The following is a 25151-nucleotide window of genomic DNA, read 5'->3' on the forward strand; positions in this document are numbered from 1 at the left end:
TTGCCTGATTTAATGTGTAACAAAGGAAGGCTCATTGCCTTTGAAAAAGAGTTCATGTGTTATCGTGCTTTCTTTCTATCTAGTTTTGGTGTCATATTAAAATATCACATCCTTTTGCTGAGGCACCCTGCCTAGATAATACAAACAAAACAGATATGGATATATTTCTTTTCCTTGTGTTGCAAAAGATTAGAAGTCTGTTTCCTTTTCAAAGACTACCTAGAGTTCATAGTTCAGTTTTTAATTTCACAAGTTCAAAAGTCAGTCTTTGAACCTGTTTTCATTTGAAGTTTCATTTTCAACCTTGCAGTTAGAGCAGACGTTTTGTTTTGTCACTCATTCTCAGGTGATGCAATGCGGCAGGCTTCTGGAGAGTTTGCAGAAGACCCCTGCTCATCTGTGAAGAGGGGCAATATGGTTCGTGCTGCTAGAGCCCTGCTGTCTGCAGTCACACATCTGCTCGTGCTGGCAGACATGTCTGACGTCTACAAGCTTCTGCTGCAGCTTAAACTGGTGAGATAGCTTCATTCTTTTGGATCGTTTACATATAAACAAGCTTAATATAATTAATTACACAAATTCGAATAGTGTCCTATTTGATCAGCTATCAATAACAACACGATTACCCGCTAAGAACTTACTTAGAGCAGTGAAATTTAATGTTATGAATTAGTTAACTTAGTCTATCCAATTTGTTTACATTTTCAAAATTTTAAGAAGGAACTGTATTTTTTTCGCTAAGTATTGTCTAACATCTTCATTCCCGGCTCAGGTGGAGGAAAATCTTGTGAAAGTGCGAAATGCTGGAACAGAGCAGGACCTGGGGATCCAATATAAGGCCTTGAAACCAGAGGTGGACAAGCTGAACATGATGGCAGCCAAGAGACAGCAGGTATTAAACCATTCGTAGAATTAATGATTTAAATATACCTTGTGATGATTATCTGTGGTGGAAGGTTATTGGGTACCTTGAATGGGCATTAGTGGTTGTGTCACTCATAACAAAATAGGCCTTTCAACCCACAAACGGTACAGTGGCAGGAGGGAGTAAGCAGTGCTTAAGATGGATGATTAGATGCTGTAAGCATGAACAATCTTCTTATTACCACTAGCAATGAGGTGGACCGTGAGAGCACGAAAAGAGCATATAGGCTTGATTCCAAATGTGACAAAAACCATTACCTTGTGATGAGAAATAGCGTGTCGTTTTTCTCCACTATGGTGTAAGTGGTAGTCAACAGTAAAGTGTGTTTCATAATGCATTTTCAAGATGAAACAACTTCATAAGATTCTTGGTGCAGATCCTTGGGATGCATATACCTAACCAACGGAGAAAGCTTTGTGAAGGCTTTTTCATTTGGGCTGCATCCTGAAGGCCGATCATTTGAATCTGTCGGCAGACCCTCAGTTGGTGCAATGTTCTGCAAATCGAAGGTGTTTTTTTTATGTGAAGAAAAAGTTTTTGAGTAGCTTCATGCTTTAATAGCACAGAAAACAATAATTGTACTTTAAAAAAAACTCCAAGACTAGACAGTTATTGTTCTCCACAATACCCCCCCTCTTAAATGGAAAACTTGCCAAAATGATCAGTGATTATCTTGTGAGGAAATAGCTTTTACTTGTCATTGCACTTTTTTTTTATGAATGGGAAGATATGTTTAACCAAAGTCAAGGCAGGAAGTAATGGGGCTTGCTTTTTTCCTAAGCGCATGTCCTAGGCAATGCTGGATGAAAGCTCTGGTAGTTCCATTTGGAAGGGCGGATTTTGTTTTGTGTATGCAAGCGGCTTTTTTTCTGCAATAAATCTATGCCAGCGATCACTATCTCTTGTCTTCTATGAAGATGTATTTGTAATATAATGCTGAGGTCTGAATAACAACGCATTAATTTGCAAAGGCGTATTATAATGGCCTGATTATGACTGTGTTGTGTTGCCACAGGGGACAGAAATAAATCTGGGTCATCCAGAACAAACTCTGTCACACTTAGCGTCTCTATAAGGGCATGACAGGCCCATTTGGAATCTAAAGTACATTACCATCCAGCCCCCTGTAAGTATTCCATCCTCCAGTTTAACCCGCTTTTTTCATCCTTTTCTACTTTCCCTTTCATCTCAATCCGCTAGGAGCTCAAGGACGTCCACCACAAGGACCAAATGGCTGCTGCTCGCGGCGTGCTACAGAGGAACATCCCCATGCTGTACACGGCGTCTCGTGCCTGCCTCCAGCACCCTGACGTGGCAGCCTACAAGGCAAACCGTGACCTGATCTACAAGCAGCTGCAGAGCGCCGTCTCCAGCATCTCCAACGCTGCTCAGGCCACCACTACTGAGGACTCAGCACTCAATCACCCAGCAGGGGGTGGAGAGCTCGCCTACGCCCTCAACAATTTTGATGTAAGTCAAATGAGAGGCTTACAAGTCACAACCCATTTCACTTTTTTAAACCAACCAGGCATACAGGTATCTGCCAGATTAACACAAATAGATTCTCTAACAAATGCATGGCTCAGTTCCAAATGTATGATAAAGTATTTGTGTAAATCAGGTCTGGTTCAGGAAGGTTATAGTTCGGTCAGAATGTTAGTTTATGCACCTAACCCAACTGAATCATAACATGACCAAAAAGCCTTGAAGGGCTCAGGGTGCGGTGGAAATTAGGACGAGATATGCGGACAAAATGGGACATGGCTTTGGGGTACATTGAATATGTTCCTGAGTCACTACAACCTCATTCCTTGATTTGCTTGTAAGTCAAATGAAGGATATGTACGCAGCTCTAGCTTTCAGACAGACGCATCACATCAGGCTGGTCTTATAAATATATCCTGTAAATAAATCCAGTTAACCCCTTCTGTGCTGGTAGCTGCCAAGTTCTGCTATACTGTTGCTAGGTAGCCTGCTTCTAAAGAATACAGCTGGGGTACAAGTTGGCAAGCTGAAGAAGTACCTCGGTGTACTACATTTTGACATTTAGTACAGGGCACCCTAATTTACTAAAAACGCTTTCCGTGCTGCTGTTTAGTTCCTCATAAATTCATGCTCAAACCTTAAACCCCTGAAACTGAGTTGTCATCCAGTGTTTACTCAAACAACATGTTCAGGCACCTGTTCTTTAATAGCCTAAAAAGTTGTTACATGGTCGAGATTGAATTTGGCAAAAGATAGCTTACTATTTATTAAAAATGTAACTAAGCTTGCTTAAGAGCAATATGACATACTTTTTATCATAATATTGACATGAAACAACATCAAGATAGCAGCTGGATAAAACGTTGAGCTAAGCGTCTTAATGCTGCCTGGGGTGATAAATGCAAACATGATTACCCTGATGTTGTTTCCTCTGACTTCTGTCAGACCTGTAAGGCACCTTTTTATTAACAGAAGAGATTACATTCTTGACGGATTCCAAAGACATTGAACAGATCCACAACAACAAGATCAATGAGCTCTATAGAAGGACAGCTTTCTGCTGTACCGCTCGACACGTCTCATCTTGAGCAGATCAGCTATTTGGTCGTTCAGCGAGGAGCGGTGTGGAACTTGATGTGTTCGTCCTGCAGCAATGTTTATTTCCTCACCTGACTGATTCAATCTGCAGGCTAATGTTTCCGTGTCCCGAGCCATATGATGCAATGTTTAATTACACTTAACCTTTGTTACTCTGTTGATGCAGCACAGGATGCCAGTTGGTATTTGTTTTATATATGCAAGAGAGGAAACAACCATTGAAGTAAATAGATGTGTATGATAATTACCCTAATGATAGGATCTCAAGCGATTATCCGGCTGCGCAGTTACACACATGTAATTCTCACTTAACATGTGTAATTCCTCTGTCGACATTGACAACATGACGATAGGATCTATGTGACTGCTCCTGAAGTGAGCAGGCAAAAACCAAATGTTTTGGACAATATTATGTTAGAGAAATTAACCAGGAAGTCTCTTTTCAGGAGCGCCTCTCCCAAAATGTGAGTGTAGGATAGGTGGTAGTTGAATGCCGATGGGCTTGTCCCTGTTTCTGTCGTTGAAAGGCTCAGGCTCACCTATTACTCTTCATTAGTCAGTAGCTTTTGACAAAAAGTTAGCAGAAAATTGTCTAAAGCTTTTCAGGAAGCAAAGGGAGTATCGTAGGCATGAGTCTTAAAGCATCTTTCATTAAGGGAACGTTCTTTTCCAAAGGAGTCTCTTTGATCCATCTAAAGAAGATTAAACCATTTCAACTGTTTGTATTTTTAACGAATGGTCACCTGATGCTGGTAGGTACAGAAAGTCGATGTATTTGATAATGCAATGAGCCTCGCTCACTCGCCGTTCCTGTCTGAGTGTTGGAACAACAATTTGCAAGATTTTGTTTTCAGGATCAGACTGAAGCCTGGCCACTCGGGCCGGTCGATTTACAGCCCTGGAAATTTATGTTAGACTGATATGAACTATAAAAGCATTTCCGTCTGACAGATGGTGTGCCAAATGATTAATCTACATACAACAAGTGTCAACAATGCAGTCTGGAACTGTTGCTTCAGTGATTATTTTACAGGTAGCCTTGCCTTTTCCAGAGTAGATCCTTTCTGCTGCCCAATTTCAAGTGCAAAGCAAAATTAGCAAATGAGTCAACCCCCCCAATTCTCTCTTTTTCTCTCTCTATCTCTCTCTTGCTCTCTTACTGCGTTTCCTCCTCCGTGTCTCTCGTGTGCCTGTTGCCATGGTGATATGAACGCAAGCAGAGGAGGTCAGATGAGACGGAAAGAGGGGGCTGAAGGTGGCTGTGATAGAGGGAGGGCTGTCTAATAAAGCTCCATTCTAACAGAAGAATTGTTTAATATTTAGTTGCAGCAAGGTGTCTGCCGAAGCCCAGAGTTTGTTGGGCGCTGGGGAATTTTGACTTTCATTCTTTAGCCGCCCCGAGTGTCATGTGGATACCTTAACCCTCTGCAGTCTCTCTCCAGCATGTCAACCCCTGTAAAATCACACATCCTGCGGATATTAAAGAGAGGTTACGGCAAATCTGTGACTAAAAAGAAAAGGTTATAAAATCCTTCCCCATAAGGGATTATATAATTTCCTATTCATGGGCACATCTGTTGTTTGAAATGGATCTTGTAGTCGACATTGCAGATATGATAGTGCTTTCTTTTCTGATTTATTCATCAGATCCTCACAAGAACTTTCCTCTGCTGTGTTGTACCATTCCAGATGATTGGTCACATTTTGTGACTTTTTTTTCTTCAGTCAGGGCACTGAGAGAGTGCATTTTTGAAGCTGTATTCTCCTTTAATGATTCAAAGCACTGATTACCAGCAGAGCAGAAGAGCAGGCCTAGTCTCAAAGAGGATATAGTAAAAAGGTCCTGCACCTTACCGACTAAAGTATTTGAATAACCAATTATCCTTTTCTGTCTCTGACAGATTAAAAAGGGGCAGTCCTGAGTCTTATTTCGAGGGGCCACTTAGGGTTTTCCACTAGCCAATCAGATTTTCCGCTGATTGAGCGGCTTCATTAAAGGCAACAGTGACCACACCTTCATTTCCTGCTCACATCACAGTGAGTCATGAAACTATCATTGCAGAGCAAACATTAGGCCAGTTATGGTATTTTGGCCCATCTTCAGGTTCCCAGCCCCCCCGTCAGTCTGTCAGATCAGCCCTTTCCCTGCCTGCCAGGTTTCTTTCTTTGTGGCTTGAAGAATTAAAGATCAATGTACTATGATGACTTTTATCTTTTGTTCTTCCTCCCTGTGTAATTTCCCCTCTGACTCTTTCCTTACAGAAACAAATCATTGTGGACCCCCTGGCGTTCAGTGAGGAGCGCTTCCGCCCCTCCCTGGAGGAGCGCCTCGAGAGCATTATCAGTGGTGCTGCCCTCATGGCCGACTCTTCTTGCACACGTGACGACCGCAGGGAGCGCATCGTGGCTGAATGCAACTCTGTGCGCCAGGCTCTTCAGGACCTTCTGTCGGAGTACATGGGCAATGTAAGAACACCTTCCATTTCCCACACGTTCCATCACACCCAACTCCCTACTCTGCATCCTCAACAGCTCGCTTTATATTTTGCCTTTGTTGGACACTCAGTTCCAAATTATAATCTCAGAGGTCTTACCTACCTACCTACCTATTTGCATTTTAAAACCTTTTCTTTTTTTATAACCGGAGTTTAAATTGTTAATGTTGTTTGGGAACAAATAAAAGTACCCCTCTCAGGTCATCGACGTTGAGAAAAGCTCCATCCTGTATATAGCATTAATAATCTATCGATCAGTCTTTTGTTAATCAAGTCTTCGTAGTTTACTTATAAATCGTTTCGTAGGGAGACTTTTGTCAATAGTAATGTTGTACAAATTGTCTAAAAGTGATGGGGCCAAAGATTTTATATATAATCTCACTGGTTTTATATTTATGGTGCCGAGTTTAAAGAGCCTTATATATGTCAAACTCTAAATTGGCCCAAATCACAATGCGGTGGGCTCTCAGGGCTCTTTCCCCATTGCTGCAACTTGTTAGCTCAGGAAAAAGGCTGTGGGTGTAGTTTGGGATTTGACTTGAATAAAACAATTTAATAATAGTTGTTGTTTGTTGTGCATACATTGTTATGGTCAGGCTTCAGTTTGCTGACAAAACCCCCTAGAATCAATTTGTCTATTTCTCAGTGCTGCCTTCAACAAGCTCCACCCACCAAATGCTTTAGGCTACTGTGTGTCAGCTCAGGGCCATATCCGGGCATAGGCTCTGCAAAATCCAGAAAAAGGAGATGGGATTTGTATTCAGAAAAATGCAGTCGATGGTGTGCCTGGGAGGCTCAAACCAGGAGCCAACATTCCCCTGGGCAACATGTTGGCATGCAGAGGTCCTATACACACGGTAATCGCCTCTGTGTTAGTGGGCTGTGTGACCTGTGCTTTGTGATTGTGCTTTCAACTGGAGAACAAGATATCCTGGTTCTGGTGTGGACTGTTGGAGTTTTCGATCTGAATTTTTGATAATTGTTTTAATCTCCATAACCCTAACTCACACACTCCTCCCCCACCCAAACATGTTATTTAGTGGTAGAAATGACGAGGGATCACAATGTTTTTTTATTCATGTTAATGCGTTATGGAAAACGAGGCAAAGAACAACAGCTAACTTCAGTGTAATGCTGAAGCCGTTATCTCAAGGACAGCAAGAACATGTAGTAAGATGGGGAGTTTCCACAGCTGCTTGCTCACAGAATTACTCTTTAGGATGGAACAGATGGCATATGTGTGTTGGAGAGATGGACAAATGTACTCTTTTAACATCTGGCTAGAAGGTGTCAGACAACCTTGGATAACAATTACTTTTAAGACTTGGACTCATTGACACATAGCTCTTTCAGATCCTATAGCTATCCCAACGGTAGGAAGTAGATGGAATTAATGAAGACTGGTGTGGGACAGATGGTCTTTCCTATATTTCCTTTTAAATAAATGATAGGCTATTATATCAATGAAATCAACATCACTGTTCGGGGGTGAGAGTAGTCATTGGGCAACTACCCAATAACATAAAATACACTTCACTACGGTGTTTTCATTTCCTAACTATTCTGCCAAAGACAGGGACAGTCTGGTTTTAGCTGACAGTGGGTATCATAAGTGCATTAGTTTCTCAAGTTGTGAAGCTAACTAACTTTATATACACCATGAAACACAACTTTCTACAGAAAAGAGAAAGAAATGCTGTTATGCTTCACTTAGTCTGTTCATATATCTTTATAAATAAAGTAATACTTAACAATTGAGTTTCAGATAAATACAAACTGCCTTTTTGTTGTCCTCATTAAACGTACCCTTTGCTAATCCGTCAAGCTGTTAGAGTGGCATGAAGCCCGCACTGCACTCCCTGAAGAATTGTGTCTCATTTTCAAAAACAAAAAAGCAGCTTCACAGAGAAAGATACAGAATGGTCTTCAATAAGAGTACAGTTGGGCACTTGTGTTCATCTTCCCTCAGGTAACAAGATCAGATGTGGATAAGTTCAGTATCAGAAACTCTGCTCATATGTTCAGTGTAGGAAATAGCATTTGTAATGTTTGGATAATGATTGTTTGCACTCTCACTAGTTCTTCCCCAACAGATCATTTTAGTAGAAAAGGTTAATGTCGTAAGGGCTTTTTTGGGTTAAGAAACTCTTGTGACTGATCCATTCTGTCCCTCAACTGATCTCATTTTTTCTTTTACCGTATCTTTCAATGTGCCAGTCAGATCTTTCTTCTGTCTGTTTGGAGATGGCTGTGCGTAACCACTCCCTGAATACCCTCCCTGTAACGGCAGCGTTTCAGTGCGAGCCACTCACCCACAGAAATGTCATTGCTGTGGTGATGCCTTATTTAGTAGTGTCTATAAGCCTGAACTTTATCCGTTTCCTGCTGTACTCGCTGTCTTCCGAGGTAACATTTTAAAAAGCACAGCTTTCCTATTTAATTAGTGAGTTCTTACAGTGGTCCTGTGGCTGTGTTTGGATGTTATGCCAGGTAGGGTGTGATACTAGTGCAGATTCAAGCTGTTATTCATACATCTTAACAAGGCAACTGCTGTAAATGGATTTACAATTTGTACAAATACCCTCTAAAGGCTTCAATGGTGACTTCTAATTTTAGCATCCCTGTCTAAGTTGCTTATAAGCAAGGCAAGGGGTTAGTAAAATGATTTAAATACAGTATTGTATGTGTATATAGGTTATATTATAAACAGGCATATTTAGGGCTGGTACATCCGCAGCATGTCTGCAGAGCCAGGTTATTTACTATAGCAGAGAATCTGGCGATGTCTTTAGCCTGCCTGCTTAATAAGTGGGCAAATCTGCATCCAAAAGTAATCTGTGTCTTGGCTCTTGACCAAGCTCTCCATGCAGAGTCACTGAAATCTTCAAAGGAGGTTCTGAGGGATTTAGCTAAGCAACACTCACACATACAGGACCAGAACACAACCTCTCCGGCGGGTATGATATGAACTGCACATGGAGGTGGCTCTTAAATATTTATGAACATTGCGTTAACTCTGTGTTCTGGAGAAGGTGGGTTTTGTTTTGGTAAAGTACTATTTTGTAGTATTACTGTAGTAGCCAGGCTGAGCTCGACTGTCCTTTGGGGAAGGTATTTAATACTGAAAGGATATACAGCTCTGGAAAAAATTAAGAGGCCACTCCAAACTTCTGTTAAATCTTTATCTCTGCATGTATGGCAGCCATCCCAGTGTCTGTTGAATTCCAACACAGAGAAAAATGTTCAGTAGTTTATAGAATACATTAAAAAAATCATTCAACTCAAAGACATACCTATTAATAATAAAACAAGAGAAAATGATAATGCTCAAGTGGTGTCTTCATTTTTTCCACGGCTGTATATCGATTCATAGCTAAATCCTTAATATTTTTTTATGCTCCAAATGGAAATCTATTTATTCTTTCCTCAGTAATAATGTCTTATTATTGGATTTCATGGGATGCACTGGATATGAGAAATAGAATAAAGGTAGCGAGTACATGTTTTCAGTAGTGTGTTCATAAAGGATTTTCAAGTATTTACGTGCTGGTGGGCGTTTCATTTGTAACTAGATCATTATTACAGTCATTGACTGTTGACGAATGTTTTTCACTGGACATTGACGGAGAAAATGACAAACTGTCAGAGATGTCAACTCGGTTTATATGTCATTTCTCTCAATCCTGTGCTGTCCATGCTCAGGCATTACAGCCAGGGCTCGCTCTCATTGCTCATCCAGAACACTGCCAGTTTATTTTAAGGTTCAGGCCATTCATGCAGCATCTCTGTTCTGCTTCAAAACAAGTTTTCTACTTGACTGGACTCCTCCAGCCCTTTATGACTTAGGACCTCAGATTTACACAGGAACACATCTCATCACCGTGGTGATGATGAGTAGACATGACAGGGACTTGGTTGCCCATTTGTCCAAATGAAGGAAACCAATGAGAAATATAATATGTCCACCTTGTGCATTAAATGGCCTGGGATAACCTTTTAAAAATGCAGCTGGCACGTGGTTATCATGGTGAGATGGCTGGTGTCTCAACCTGCAGCCTTAAAGCAATTGCTGACAACGTGACAGGTAACCTGACTGCATCTGTGATGAAGCGTGGCAGTCTAAACAAACCTCACATTGGCCTGATGAGGATATGTTTGCTCTCATTCTTGAGCAGAGCTGAAGAGGCGCAATGAAATATGTAATTCATGCAGGAGATGCGCTCCTCGAGCAGAGTACGCTATAGAGCCGTACTCGCCTCTGATTTGGCTGTATGTGTTTGGATGCCCATGATATTTCTGATTTCAGATGGCACACTGCAAGTCATTAAACAGCATCTAGCCATTACAGCATATGGGTTTGCACTCACGGCTGAGGCTATTGGATGGACTCCTAACTCATTCTCTTTCTCTCCCATCCCTTCTGCTTCTTCAGGCCCTCCAGCTACAAGTTGTGTTCACCCTGCTTTTCATTTCTTCTTCCTCTCGCTCAGACTCTTTGGCGAGCATTCTGCTGGGCGCCCTTACCTCACCATCTTTTGAGTAAAAGCATGTCAAGGACTCGAACTTGGGCTTTGTTCAAAATCAATCACTTAGTTGTTCATGCTTTAGTATACACTTTCTTTACAGGTAATAATAATCTATTAAATGCACTGGAAGTATCCTTGATGGTAATTTAAAAAGTAGTGGGCCAACAGTGGTCACTGACAAAGGGCTACTGACATGTGTTATGACTGCAATAGTGTCACATGCATTTTTATATTATTTTGAAAACCTCACACTACATAGTTTGTCACCATTTAGAGTATAGGAAATCTGGTGGTTGGTTATGGAACAAGCTTTGTGAGTTTTCCAACTCTGATCTGGAGTCTCATTCTGTGTGCACTCCACTAATGATACCCAGGGTTTCCCGTAGCACTTTACAGCTTAGGTGGGCGCCTAAGCGACGCACGCCTGCCGCCTTAACTAAGGTCTTCCCAAAAAAAAAAAAAAAAGAGTGATATTCGCCGTATTACTCTGTCCTGTTTTCTCTCATTCCAAACCGTGACCAACGCCAGCCTCCCTTTTCTGCAGAACGCATAAAAAAATAATAATTTTAAAAAACTGTCGTGAATTGGAAAAAACTAAAATTGCCTGCTTCTTCATGCGACGAAGCAGGCCTACCGCCCCCCCAAAACACACACACACGCACATACACACACACAACCCCCCCGCACCCTTACGGTCCCTTTTAAATAAAACAGACAAATCGATGAATAAAAAGGTCTTTGAATCCTACATATATGGTTTGAATAAGAGTATTCAATGTCTATTTACAAAGTACTTTTGAAACCACTGACAAATAACTGCCCTCATTATTTATGTTACATTATAATGTTACTGGATGGGACAAATGAAAGCAGGCAGAACACACGATCACACGCAGCATTTCAGTATAATAGTGCCTCTTTTATTTCGGAGCTGAAATGAAAGAATTGAATCCAACATCCATGTTCTTCTCTTTTTGTATCAACATTGCATGTTTGTGTACCCTTGCGTTAATCTGTTATCTGGGGAAACGGCTGACTCTTACATTTGAGAAAGAATAATGTAATACATTTTTAAATATAGAAAGCATGTATGTTGTTGTATTATTGGATGGGGCCAAGTGTTACCCCTGTCCCGTACTGTGATGATCATTTAACAAGACTAGAGCTTGTGTACTCAGCCGGTGAAGGGGAAAGGCAGTGCTGGGGCCATGTAGCCCCAGCACTGCCACATAGCGTGGCCTCAATTATTCTATATTGTCATGACAGTTTGGCATGGCACGTGTTGACTGTAACTGTTTCTGCCACTTTTGATTAATAATGCATCTCTAGTTCCCAGCATCTGTCAGGGTTTTGTTTCACATCAGAGAGTGAGGCTAGGTAGCTTTGACATATTAAGCTTCTGACATTTAAATTCCTATGATGTGAAGTGATACATTATTATCTCGACCTGCTTGTAAAGCACATGCCTGGTCACTGCAGCGGGACGCCTGCATCTCCCTTCACTGGGGTTTGTTTTTCTGTGTAGCTCAACAGCGTCCCGTAACTCTGAGCTCTTTAGCTTTTCCTTTTCCACACTTTCCCTTGTCCTTGCTGAATCCTCTTTTTCATATTCTCCATCTTTGCAATCTTTTCCTTCCAGTTTGTGTCCCTTTGTCTCCCGACAGCTCACTCTTTTTGTGGCTCGGGCTGTCTTTTTGCCCTAGGCATGTACAGTGAGTGGCAGAATTTTGCTTTATCCCTATTCCTCTGTGCCTCATTTAAAACAAAAAATGGCTGGAGTGGATCTTGGAACATTTTCCCTTACTGAGCTGTGTGCAACCTTACAGGGAACCATGATGAGTTTTAAGTTGAAAACAACTGCGCACAAAGTTCACTCTAATTGGGATTCTAAAGTTTTTTTTGTGATGGGGAAAGTTTATGAAATGTTAAATAACGGGCATGATGTAAATCCTATAGGGTGAGAAGATAGTATAGATCCAGCACTAGAACACTTACAGAGGATGTGGAGGAATGGTCCAAAGTGTTTTCCTTTAACCCGTTCGTTTTGGAAATGGTGAAAGGGGCTGAACCTAATGCACGACCAGCGTGAAAGCAGTTCAATTTATCTAGTTGTAATCTCATCTAAATGCATAATTAAAACAAATTACTCTCCACACAATGTAACAGGGAAAAGATTTAGTGTCCCCAAGGCTTTTCGTGTATTTACAGCCTCCATAAAACACTGGTCTGTCAGTAACAGCCTGTCAGGAACCGTTTCCCAGACCTGGCCCTTGATCTTTTGCTGGTGAATTCTCGGCTTTTTGATTGGCTCTGCTGGCAGGTAGATAAGACGCACCATTTCCCCCCTCAACAGTTAAATAGAAGGAAGAATGGCCTCAGAAAGACATTTTGTGAGGCTGTGATTGAAGTCTTACTTCCTCTTTTATCAGGTGTGTGGGTGAACTTCACCATGGGAAATATGCCTGCGCTTTCATATAAACTTGTCTGTCACTTTTATTAATGGGTGATTTTATTGGCAAAAGTGACAAACTTTGACTACACAGGTTAAAATGTAGTTCATGAGATTGATATTTTATGGTGTGCTTGTCTGAGCGTTTGCCCTTCTGCAACACAATGTGTTGTCACCACGTAGAGCTGCAGCACCGATTGTAAGTATGCGATTTGCCTTTCATCCTTAAAAGCTCTCCATTTTGGCACTTGGGATTACTTAATTGCTTTAAAATATCCCCTTTGTGTGCACATGGCAGATGTGATGCTGCAGCCAAATTCATTTAGCATTTTTCTTTTTAATTGGAGTTTTGTTGCTCCCAAGCAGTGAGGGAGAGTAGGTTTGAAGGTTAAAAAAGGAACCATTTGATTTATATTAGTCTATTTTCTAGTGTGCACATTTCTTAACTTAATTTGGCAATATGTATGAAAAGGAAAGTCATAAAAGTAAATAAAACAAATGCTCGAGGCTGCAATTTAACTGGCCTCGGCATTCATTTAGATTCATTGCAAAGTATTTCACTCTGACGTTAAAGTTTAATGAAGTGTACAAAATGTGCGCTCATCGTTTTCTGTTTTCAGTAGCTGTAGTCTAAAATGTATTTCATATTGTCTTGCAGATATATTGGCTGTAAAATATATATTTATTTATATTGAGTTTTTGTTTGCAAAAGTTATTAGTGTATATATAAATACTCTTTAGTGATGCACAAGCTCCATTGTCCCTAAGTACTGAATAAAAAACAAGACCTTGTAACTAGCACATCTTGTCATTTGTGGCATAAGGTGGTAATATTTAAAGATAATATTGGCTATAATAATGATTTACTTAATGGAAATCAAATTGGTGTATTAACTCAGACTATGGAACCTATGGTTGGAATTACCCAACCAGCTGGCAGCTTATCAGACAGAAATTAACAACAGCCTAATGGAGCCAATTAAAAACTACAACACATCCAGACAGAATGCTGTCTTCTGTTGTCAATATGCTAAATCCTTTGCTCTGTAGCTAAATTGATCAAATGTTATGACCCACTTTCTTGAGACCAGTTTAAGAGAACAACAAGCATGCAACGACTCCCATGCACTTTGTTCCATCATAAAGATGACAGTTTCACATCAATTTAATATCACATCTCGTGTCATCTTTCATACTTTTATAGTTCCTCATTTACAAAGCTGTTTAAAAGTGAGGTCCAGGTTCTTAGGAGCTTTGTAATTAGATATTTTAATATCAAATACACACATGAAATAAAACCAGAACTAATGTTATAACAAGTTATTTGTCCTGCCGGTTTCACATAGTCGTTAAAGATGGCAAGGAAACTGAATGACTCTGCTGTTTGCAGTTGTGTTAAGCCACATCATTTCCGTGGCTTGTGGGAGAGCTAGACTGATTTGAAGTGAATCGAGCTGTGATGAAATCACTAAATGAGAGGCAAACCGCATCTCTGCTTGTTTTAATGCGTGCAAACACATTACCACACAGACTCAGCTGCAGCAGGTCCCTTGGTTCTCTTCAAACCATTGACCTCGGCAGTTCACTTGTATTAAATTCAATTACATACGAGGATGGAGATTGCTTTACTTTATCATAGTATTAACCAAATAACTAATTTTATATCCTTTTTGTTGAAAGAAAATCCATATTTATTTCCTTCTTGAACAGGTACTTTCGTCACATACTTGAGATGATCAATATTTATTTGTTATAACATGTACAAATATCCATTCAGCCATTTCAAATGTCCTGTCCAAGACCCAGGGGACAAGAGCCTATCCAAGAACACTTTCAGCACGATGTCGTTCACCATGCTATCACAGGGTTAACACACAAACACACACACACACACACACTCGCGTTTAGACACTTTAAGGCTGCGGGAGGGTATGTGTTTCCACTTCACCTGACCTGCATGTCTTTAAACTGAGGCACCAGAAGGGCACGCCGGCAGACATGAGGAGGAAAAACACATTCGACACTGAGAAGGACCATTTTGTATTCAGTCAGAGTACGTTCTAGCGGTCATAGAACAAAACGAAACACTGGCGTTTGTAATCAGGCCGTTTGGGGAGGTATTCAGCATAATGTATTGTGTTTGCTGTCATCCATTTATTTTGCACGGAACACATTTGTCTACACTGAGGTGGAGCTGTCAAAGCCGTTACTTAAAGCAAGTGCTTTCAGCAGTGTGTTTTATTAAATGTTGTATGACATTTTGAACCATTTGCCTATAACTTAACAGTATTGCTTTCTGGGTAGGAGGCAGCATCCAGACTGTTGTTGTTCTTACTGATTTTAACTGAAACAATGCCTCACAAAAAGGGAGTCAGAAGAAAAACCATCGCATAAGTGGATCTCTGCCGACACTTCAGAGAGTGAGCCACTGGCTGATGCCTTCAGGCAGAGGAGTCTTTATTTTCAATTGCATATTCTTCTATTAATAACGCATACGGTTCTGCTTTAAATAGTTAATGCTTGGATGTTTGATAGCATAATGTTTTAATATTTACTAGAGTATCTAAATAGTATTTGTAACAATTTCCTTTAATAACGGCTTAATGTTCGGTATGGGTCCCTTAGTTCCTTTAAATTATGAATAGTTCCTTTTTATTGTAGAGCTCGTTAGTGTTTTGGTCTGTCACACACTCTGCTTTAACCATTAATATGAGAGATGATTCAGTTATTTAAAATTGATCAAATGCTCTTTTATGTTTAAGAAGCAAAGTTGTTGTCTTCAATAACAGATCCAAAGGAAAGTTTTGACTTTGCTGTCAGCAGTTTCCAGTTTCCTCTCCAAGGATGAGGTTGACTGATTTGAAATGTGCTGAGCAATACATATTTTAGGGATGTATTTGATGGTGTGAGTCCAGATCAATATCTGCTTCCGAGATACATTTCTAGATTTCTTAAAGGCCTCATGATGATGAAGTGAGGCAAATATTGGCTGTAAGTCCTTGAACTCTGCAGACTACTGTCTTGAGTTGAGTGCCTCCCTACCTGGGAACTCTCTGCAGGTTAATTACTGAAGCCTGCTATCAGAAAAGAGCTGGCAAGATTGAAGTGGTTCTTGGAGTTGGAGGGCCAGCATGGAAGGTGGCTTCAGTTGAACTATATAAATCCGTACACTTGTCTGAGTGAAGCGGCAGACCTGAGGTATTTCATGTAAACCATGCTCTCTCTTTTTAGCACACGAGGGTTTTAATTGAAAAGGTTTGGATTACAGTTGTTCTGATAGAGTTGTTGTGTGTTGATCCCCAGTCTTATCAGAGTCCTGAAATATTAAGTATCTGTCCATACCAAGTTCTGATCTAATATAATTCCACTGTGGGAAAACCTTTGACTGTGCAAAAAGAAGATATAGGCTGAATTATTAAAGGTTAACGATTTCTTCCTGGATTTTCTATAGTATCCCATAGCGGGGCAAGCTTATTTTTGCAGCATGATATTTTTTGAACATTTGAACCATGCAGGTACTGGTCATTATCAATTGGCTTTGTATGTTTTGCAGTTATAGGGAACAACACTTATCTCACCACCCAAAACCCCCAAATAAGTTGTTGTTTGTATTGTTTATGCTTAAAATCTAACTTCTCTACAAACATTTGGGATTGTTAAATAAAGACTGTGATGGTATCTAAAATGAGACTTCCTCTGATGTGAAGTAAACTGAGATTTGGAATGTTTTTGCAAGTTCTATGTCTTATGTACGATTTGCGAAACATTTGATGTTAAAGGAGTGACTGTTCAGTTTTAGACTCCAGCTACAGGAGTTACTTTTGGTATCAATTAGTTGTCAAATGCATGAATCGTCGCTTTAAATTCTCCCTCAAAGGAGTGATGCAGATTGTACATATAATCCCTATTTGGCATGTGGAGACACAACATTTATATTTAAACATCTTGCGTCATCTGTTGGGAAGATACATCTCATGATTGTATAATAGGTAAACTTGTTTTGATCAGGGTATTATGACATGTTCAATTTGCTACAGCTTTATTTTTAACATTTCATGAAAAAAGATCAGAAATGAACAGTCAATGATTCTAAGGTGCTTTGTAAATGTAAGAAGCAAACATTACGTTTTTGAATTTGTGATGAGAATTCGTACGTGTCAACATTTGATAGACCAAACAATTAGCAATTAATTTATAATTGGAACAATCGATATTAGCAGCCTCCAAGCTTCATGGACCCTCCTCCAGTAAACAAAACATTAGGCAGGATAGATTTTTCTGCATCCCCTGTTCTATTGAAATGGCCATATTCAGAGCTGTAGACACTGCATTAAAGCCAGGGTTTCACACACACATGAGCTTTGCATAACAACAGAATTAGATATTCATATTATGCACTTTTAATGTTGGTGATGTAATCTTTTGGTGGACATACTGATAGAGGATAATTGAATTTGAATGAATCCCCCACACTTGAATGCATTGATCTGCGCCTCGCAAAGATTCTGTTAAAAAATGACATTGTTTCATTTGACTTATGCGTTCAGGCATTTCACAAACACTGATGCTAATCCACTTCATGAAGGGAGCGGTAGATTTGGTTGGCCGTGGGATTGCTAACAACTTGAACATTAAACTAAACTGCAATGAAAGACCAAACCAAGTAGTGAGCATATATCAGTTAGCAAACAATGTAAATTATAACCATTTTATTTAAAAAATATATGTTTTGAGGGGAAAATGTTTTTTTTTTTCAGTTTGGCACATCTTATCCACTATACAGATATGAAATTGTACATATTACAATACAAAAGGAAATGGAAAGAGAAAAGCATTCATTTTGCACAAAGAGATTGGGTAAGAGAGAGGGGATTGGTTCACTTGTTTTTTTCCTTTTTTTATTTTTAGGCAGGGTGGGGACCAGGGCTAGAGGATGACGAGAGGAAACAAAAACAGTTTACAAAGAGACAGAGTGCAAAGGGATGCATATTTCTACAAATTTGTGGATCTTCAGTCATTTAGTACAACCGTAGTCTTAAACAGTGAAATGTCAAATGATTGACAGAACTCTATAGGAATTACACACACACACACACACACACACACACACACACACACACACACACACACACACACACACACACACACACACACACACACACACACACACATCCCCATTCTTGGTGTTATCAAAAATGAAGTCTCTTAATAATGTTTGCTGAATGACATTAAGAAATATTCAACTCAATTGACTTTTGAACATGCAAGACAGATAATAAGGGCAGTAGTAATAGCAGTGCGAAGCTGGAAGAAAACAAAATCGGAAACAAAGTGGAGGTGCTTGACTTTGGACATCATTACGAACAGTGTATGTTTTCCATTGAATGTGAAGTGTAACAATTTTTGGTTTACACAAACACTTTCCTCCAACTTGTAGGCGTCATTATGTGTACAGAGACATGGCTCAAGCTTTCATTGAGAAGATCAAAGCCAAATCTGGACACCTTCAATAAAGAGACACATGTCACCTCTAGGGGGCACTATCCAACAAACTGCATCCTACATTCTCAAAGCCAGATATCTTCTTTCCCCAAGCTGTGCTATCATTGACTTGGTTAAACATAGCCACAAGTTTGGCTTTTGAAGAAAAGGCCGTATTTAAATGTACAGCTTTAAGAATTGTACTTTATGTTATACTTCTCGTCCTGTTCAAACACTGGATAGCTCACCAGTTTGCTCCTAAAGAAATAGTTTCTGCTGTGTGATCAGTGTGCAATTCAATCCCGAGGTGCCCGTTCAGTTTTTATCATTTATTTCTCTACTTGGCCAGAAAGATTGGTTGGTTGGTTTTTAATAAACGAAGACATTACCCTATCATTGCCCCCTCTCCATCGTCCCATCAATTCCTCTCAATCCTTCTCTCTTTCACCCTGCCCCCACTACCAAACTGAACACAAAGAAGTGCGGAGCTGCGGCAGCAGCTTTAGTCTGATGCTAATGCACATCCTCTCCCTGCTGCATACAAATGTGTCCTGACCCAGGCTGGTTGTTTGCTTATCACTGGTGCTCCATTTGCTTTCAGGCTATTGACCGCCGTTTAACTTGACACTTGTGACTGCTAACCAAAGAACTATTATAAGATGTTTTCTTTCCCGTAGTCTGTTTTTAATCATGTAAATGACATCCTAAACACGAACAATGTCTTAAAGTAAAAGGTTGAATGATGTTTTTACGTGGTACGGAGAATGATTCTACTAGAACTATTTTGGAGTGGCTGAACAAGCTAAATGTTGCTGGATCACTGGTGTGGGTGACAGAATATTAGATTATTTTTGCCTTGCCTTAATTGGTTCAATCTTGGGCCTGTCAGTCCTGATTAGTGTGTGAGCAGTAAATATCCTGGGCTACTGCTGAAAGCAGAATGAAATGCTCCCCTATCTGGCATTTGCGCTGGTCATTACCCTTTCACTTGTGTCCCCTACACATCACACTCGTCTGTATATTGATCTTATTATATAATGGCAAATCTGCAAACTCCACTTACTAGGTTAAGCTGCTGGGAATATTATGGTCACAGTGTGTGGCATTCGGGCTAGACAATCCATACAGGTCATTGTAAATGTAGAGGTCTAATCATTTTGTTCTTCCCAGAAGAGGAAGACTTCCATATGTTTTGCAGTGTATATTGGACATTAACCACATATGAACAAAGCATAGTGTTTCACCACAGGTTGAGAATGTATTTGCTGTGGTTTGCCCTCGTGGGCGGGCGCTTGCACACCGAACAAGCTGCAAAACAGCATTGCATTTACGGGTCTGATTAACAAGGTAATTTTTCCAATATATTTATATATCGCAATTTTTGCTGTCCTTTCAATCAGTACACACTTGTGGTTGCATTTTTACGAAGAAGAAATTCATATTTAAACTAAAGAGTTCCTTTTTAGCTAAGCACAGTTTTTGGGGGGGAAGGGGATGGCCACCCAAAAGAAGTTCTGTAAACAACAAACACTGACTCCTTTGATCTGATGGAAGACTATAGTCACCCGATTGACTCGTGTCTCATTTGGTAAATGAAATGTACATGTGTGTATACTAAACTGAATGTCATGGGTGTTCTCTCCTCAAGAAAATTTACATTTTATTTGTAACAAAACAGTAATGACATTTATCTTTCGGATATAATTCAGAAATTTGGTCTTGGGGTCCTTTTTTAATTATAATAGTTCTCTTTGAACAATGAAACTGAAAAAAAAAGACATTATGACTGATCCGATTCTAATGCCCTAGTGATTGAGTGATTGGCTTACAGGGCCTGTGGTGCAGTTAGAAACAGGAATTCAAATATTTGCTTTTAAAAAGAAATAAGACATAAATCACATTTCTCCACTTAATGTATTCCGTTAGCAGAGGGCCATTTGGCTAAGTATTTTCTCTGTGCTCCAGAATATAGTGACAATGTGGAGACAAATCTCACAGTTATACAATTTTCTTGTTTTAAAATGATTGCCCCTGCCTGATATGAACAACTTTGCATTCATAGAAAAATAAATTTGTGACTATCTCTACACCGTCCCTAACTGTCATGTCCAACCTCTGTCATTGTAGCACTCGGCATGTCTCACATATTCTTAAATCTCACTTGTAGAAATTATGCTTTTTACATCAACTGGAAAAAAAAGAAGAACGAAAAAGCAAACCCTGTATCATCTGAAATGGTCAAATGGCAAACCATATGCTCTAGGAATAAATAAGTGTTCATACTTCACACTCTTTGTAAGGCAGTTGCTGACACTTGCACTGCCCATAGCCGTTTATGATCACGAGGGCCCCTTCCTCATGGCTGGGCTCGTACTCATTATAGGGTACCTGTGTAGCTAGATCTGCCATAGGCTGCCGCTGCTGGGTCCTCATCTGTCTGCGGTTCTGAATAGCCGAACAGTGGCGTATCCTGCGCAGGGTGGGAGGGCAGCACTTCCGTGAGATATACACAACGAAAATGATGAAAAAGAATGAAAATAGAAGGGCCATAGTTCCAATGATAACCCTATGAGTCATTACAGTGTTGTCCATTGCAGAGAAGTCCTCTGTCACAGCTGCCTCTTCCATCGGAGCAGTGGTTGCTTGAGCAGTGCGTGGTGTTGTTGTTGTGGTCGTTGTGGTAGTGACTGTGGTAAAGCTCCCAAAATCCTCTGCATAGTCCTGCGTGGGGGTAGGCTGCATAATTCCAAATAGGGAGCTTGTCATCTCTGCAGCTATAGTAGCGTCCGTGGTCGTACTAATGGTCTGAACAACCGGCGCTGAGAAATTCTGGCAAAGCTGGAATCCATAAACAGCATCGAGTATCTCCTCTCCTTGGGCATATTCAGGACTATGGCAGAGGATGGAATGTTCCCACCTTCCCTTAAAGGTGCTGAGCCATGTGGCCAGAGAGCAAATCCTTTTGGTACATTCCCAATAGTTGCTCGACAGCCCAATAGTACCCAGAGACTGCCACATATCCATGACTGTGGGATCCAGACTGCTTAATTTGTTGTTATCCAGCAGCAAAATCTTTAAATTTGGCAGCGTTTGAAACACATCAGATGTCAGGACACGGATCTCATTTCCGGTCAGGTCCAGTTTCTCTAGAGTGGTCCACGTCCACTCCATGCCACAGGTTAAGTTGCTGATTTTATTCCACTGCAGGAACAGAAACTGGAGGGCAACAAGGCGAGGGAAATGGGCCAAGTTGATCTTGGTCAGCTGATTGTGCTCCAAGTGGAGCTCTTTGAGCTTAATGAGCCCAGCAAATCCATTCCGGGCCAGACTCCGTAGACGGTTGCTGCTCAGGCCCAGATATTCCAGGCTGCGGCAGTCCCAGAATGCCCGGACAGGTGTGGTGCGGAGTAAATTAGAGCGGAGGTGGAGTATCTGGAGTTTCCTCAGTCCATGAAACAGTTCTGGTTCCAATGCAGTCATCTGATTGAAAGACAGGTCCAGGATCTGGAGGTTGATGAGGTGGATGAAGGTTGTGTTGGGCAACTTGGTGATACGATTGGAGCTCAGATTGAGGTCCTTCAGCTTGTAGAGCCCTTGAAAGGCATCCTCTTGTACTGTTGTAATCTGGTTGTGGTCTAAATGTAGCCATGTGAGCTGGCTGAAGCCATAGAATTGATCAGGGCTGAGCTCGGTGATGCTGTTGTGGCGAAGCGACAACCCCAGGGCCCCTTTGTCCACACCATCTGGGGGTGCCTGAAGCCCCTGGGTGTCGCAGTAGAACTGCAGGTCCTCACAGCGGCATTTTTGAGGGCAGGTCGTGCACGATGCAGAAGGCAGCAGGCACACTAGGAGCATGCTGATCACATACAGATACAGAGCCGCTGGTGCAGGTCCCACCAATGGCCACCTTGAATGGAAACCTGGGTGGGTTCAAAGATAACAAAATGAACTGTGGGGCGGGAAAGCTTATCTCTGCAGAGCACTTATTACTAATTCATGGTGACGATTGTGCTTTTTGTCTGTGCTCTCAATCTTTCACATACAGGCATACATACATACAAACACACAGCAGTTCTTTTGCAGTGACAACTTTCACAGTGTGTGAAGATTCTCTAAAGCTTGGGAATAATTACATTGTAATGTACTTAGATATTTAATGTTGAATTACATACATGACCTGGACTTTGTTTCCACACCCTTGCTACTTATATTAAGCCCATTTTTTGCCTATTTTGAGCTCTGTAATCTGGATCAAATACTAATGTAAAGCTTTTTGCTGTCATTCATGAATTATTGCGTATGTTGTTCCTTTTAAGAAGCTCAAGTTCACTGATGTCCTTCTGAATTCTGAGTTTTTTAAAATTGATTAATCATGAATAGTTAAGCTTTCAATAGAAAAGCTATTCAAAATGTATTTATTCCTGACCCGTGTGTTGGTGAAAAAGGAAGATTGAAGGGCAATCGCAGTAAATAGACTGCGCTGAAGAGCTTTTAGTCCCTAGCCTCCCTCGCTCTTACTTGTATTCCCTATTCATGTCCAGACCTGCCATATAAAGGGACTAACTTACCCATTCTTTTGTGCACATCGGAGGCTGCATTCAACTGTCCTTTTCCGCAGACTCTTGGAGCAACCAGATGGAAGAAAAATCCAAAGGGAAAAAACCCTTTTGAGTAAGCACAAAAGGAATCAGCTTCTTTGGAAATAAAGCAATTCTGAGCCCACCCAATTCAAACAAAATATGAAATTCCATGTCCCAAGGTGATGAATATTCCTCTTATTTTGCTTGGAGTCCATGAAAATCCGTGCTCAGAGAAGAATTGAATCTTTTCCTCTTTCCGACGAATCCTTGAAATAATTATTTAATTATATATTTTTTAAGTTGATCAGTTGCATCCAGAGCGACTCCGGTGAACAGACCCCCCCTCCTCTCCTTTTTTTCTTTTTCTTTTTTTTACCCTTTTGTTTCCCTTCCACCGCAATGATGTCGGCTCAGACGGTTAATTGCAGATCAAGCCTTCGTCTTCATGGCTGTGTTCCTCCGACCCTAACTTGTTGATGGCATCCAGAGATCCTGCGTGCGACGCCGGCTCAGTCTCAGCATAGCCTCTGCAGAGCTGTGAGCGGAGCCCTCCTCTGCTAGCCGAGACGCAGGGAGAGAGAAAAAAGCAGAGCGGGGAGTCAGGGATGTTATTCTGTGCTTTTTGTTGCAGCCACTCACTGCTACAGAGTGGTGGCAGCCTGGCGTCGATCATCACTACTGTTTCTCTCTCTCTTTTTCTCTCCCACACTCACAAACACCCTCTCACTCTCTTGCTCAGTCACTTGCTCTCTGCCTCATACACACTGCCTGTGCACCTCAGTCTTCCTCCACCTCCCCCCTGCATCCCCACTTCCCTCCCACTGGCTCGTCACCATCAGAATATTGATATCTTGAACGTGTTGCGGCAGCTTGCTATTGAAATTAACCACAGCTGTAAATCTCAGCCTCGCCTTGCTGTTGCTCTGTATGTGCTCTGTATGAAAGTATACCCAAGACATAAACAAAATGACAACAAAGCAAAACGTAGGTCATAACATCTCTAGACAACATAAACTTGAGCAGGGTGGTGGGGGTGGGGGGGGAGTTGCTGCATTCTGTGATCTTTGTACAGGAAAATGCTATAGCAATGCTAACATAGGACGTCTGGTTTATATACATAATTTACATATCCTGAGTGCAGTGCTGGCATGTGATGTATGGCCAGCTGTTCAGAAGTTAAATTAGGCTTCCAGCATGTAATAGACTCGAACAAATACTTGTTTGAGAATGTGAAACAAAAAATCTATAATTTTTTCATTTGCAGATCTTTTATTTTATTTTTTAAGGCTACATTTCAGCACAGTTCTAGAGTGCCAAACAGAAAGAGAAGCCGGTAGTCCCGTGCATAAAAATGCTGACTTTTCTTAATTATTTAAGGTTGGTTGGGATGGGTGTGAGGGTAATTTCAATGAACTAGATCTGAACCAGCCAAAGACTGTATTTAAGAGGCATTAAGGAGCACATGTTTTCAACTTCTGCCCTTCAACACCTTTCATTCCATCATGCATCATTTACTTAAACAGGACCTCAGATCGCTGGGGCCTGCCACACCCCTCTCTGATTTATACGTGTATATTACTCTGATTACCTTGCTGCGATGTATTTGATATGGATTTTAACTCTTGTTGCAACTGCTACAGGCAGTAAATTGTACCTAATGAAAGCAAAGGATAACATTCCCTCTGTGTGCTTTGGCAGTACATGATAGTGATAGAGTTGCTTAAATGTATCTGGATTACTTTCTGCATTTATACTTCCTGATTGATTTCGTGACATGATTTTCAAGTTTGAAGACATGCATCTGTGAGGGACTCTGCAGGTTACTGGAGCAGCATGCTGCTTTCATTCTCAGCACTCATTGTGGTAGACTAAGTCTCCCACTGGGAGAGTAGGAAATATGAGGGAAAAAACTCTTAAATCTCAAGGGGCATGATGGGATTTTACTCTATTAGATGTTTGGTAGCTTCCCATTTCCAATTCAAGATGTGTCAGGCAGTTTTTAAAAGTAATAATGTGAAATTTGAAAATGGACATTCAATTAAGTGAACTTTCTGAAACAATATCATAGTCAGTGATCATCTGACACTCGGAGCATACTTATTTTTCATTGGA

The 25151-nt window shown here is 40.8% G+C and overlaps 2 protein-coding genes across 5 annotated transcripts in view; one reads left to right on the forward strand and one right to left on the reverse strand.

Annotated features, from left to right (window-relative positions):
- ctnna1 (catenin (cadherin-associated protein), alpha 1) overlaps window positions 1-25151 on the forward strand; it is a 72177-nt gene that overhangs the window by 7897 nt on the left and 39129 nt on the right. For all 4 annotated transcript variants that reach the window (XM_063876164.1, XM_063876166.1, XM_063876165.1 and 1 more), the window contains exons 4-7: window positions 347-513; window positions 773-892; window positions 2126-2395; window positions 5771-5974. In XM_063876164.1, the coding sequence (XP_063732234.1) occupies window positions 347-513; window positions 773-892; window positions 2126-2395; window positions 5771-5974 (761 nt within the window). The remainder of the gene's footprint in view (window positions 1-346; window positions 514-772; window positions 893-2125; window positions 2396-5770; window positions 5975-25151) is intronic.
- On the reverse strand, window positions 17719-23693 carry lrrtm2 (leucine rich repeat transmembrane neuronal 2). The gene is made up of 2 exons (XM_063875959.1): window positions 23028-23693; window positions 17719-22379 (listed from the first exon to the last, which is right to left on the reverse strand). Exons 1-2 carry the CDS (start codon window positions 23029-23031, stop codon window positions 20737-20739), a joined length of 1647 nt encoding a protein of 548 aa, XP_063732029.1. The 5' UTR covers window positions 23032-23693; the 3' UTR covers window positions 17719-20736.

The sequence above is a fragment of the Eleginops maclovinus genome, chromosome 23 (assembly GCF_036324505.1).
Source record: "Eleginops maclovinus isolate JMC-PN-2008 ecotype Puerto Natales chromosome 23, JC_Emac_rtc_rv5, whole genome shotgun sequence".
NCBI lineage: Eukaryota > Metazoa > Chordata > Actinopteri > Perciformes > Eleginopidae > Eleginops > Eleginops maclovinus.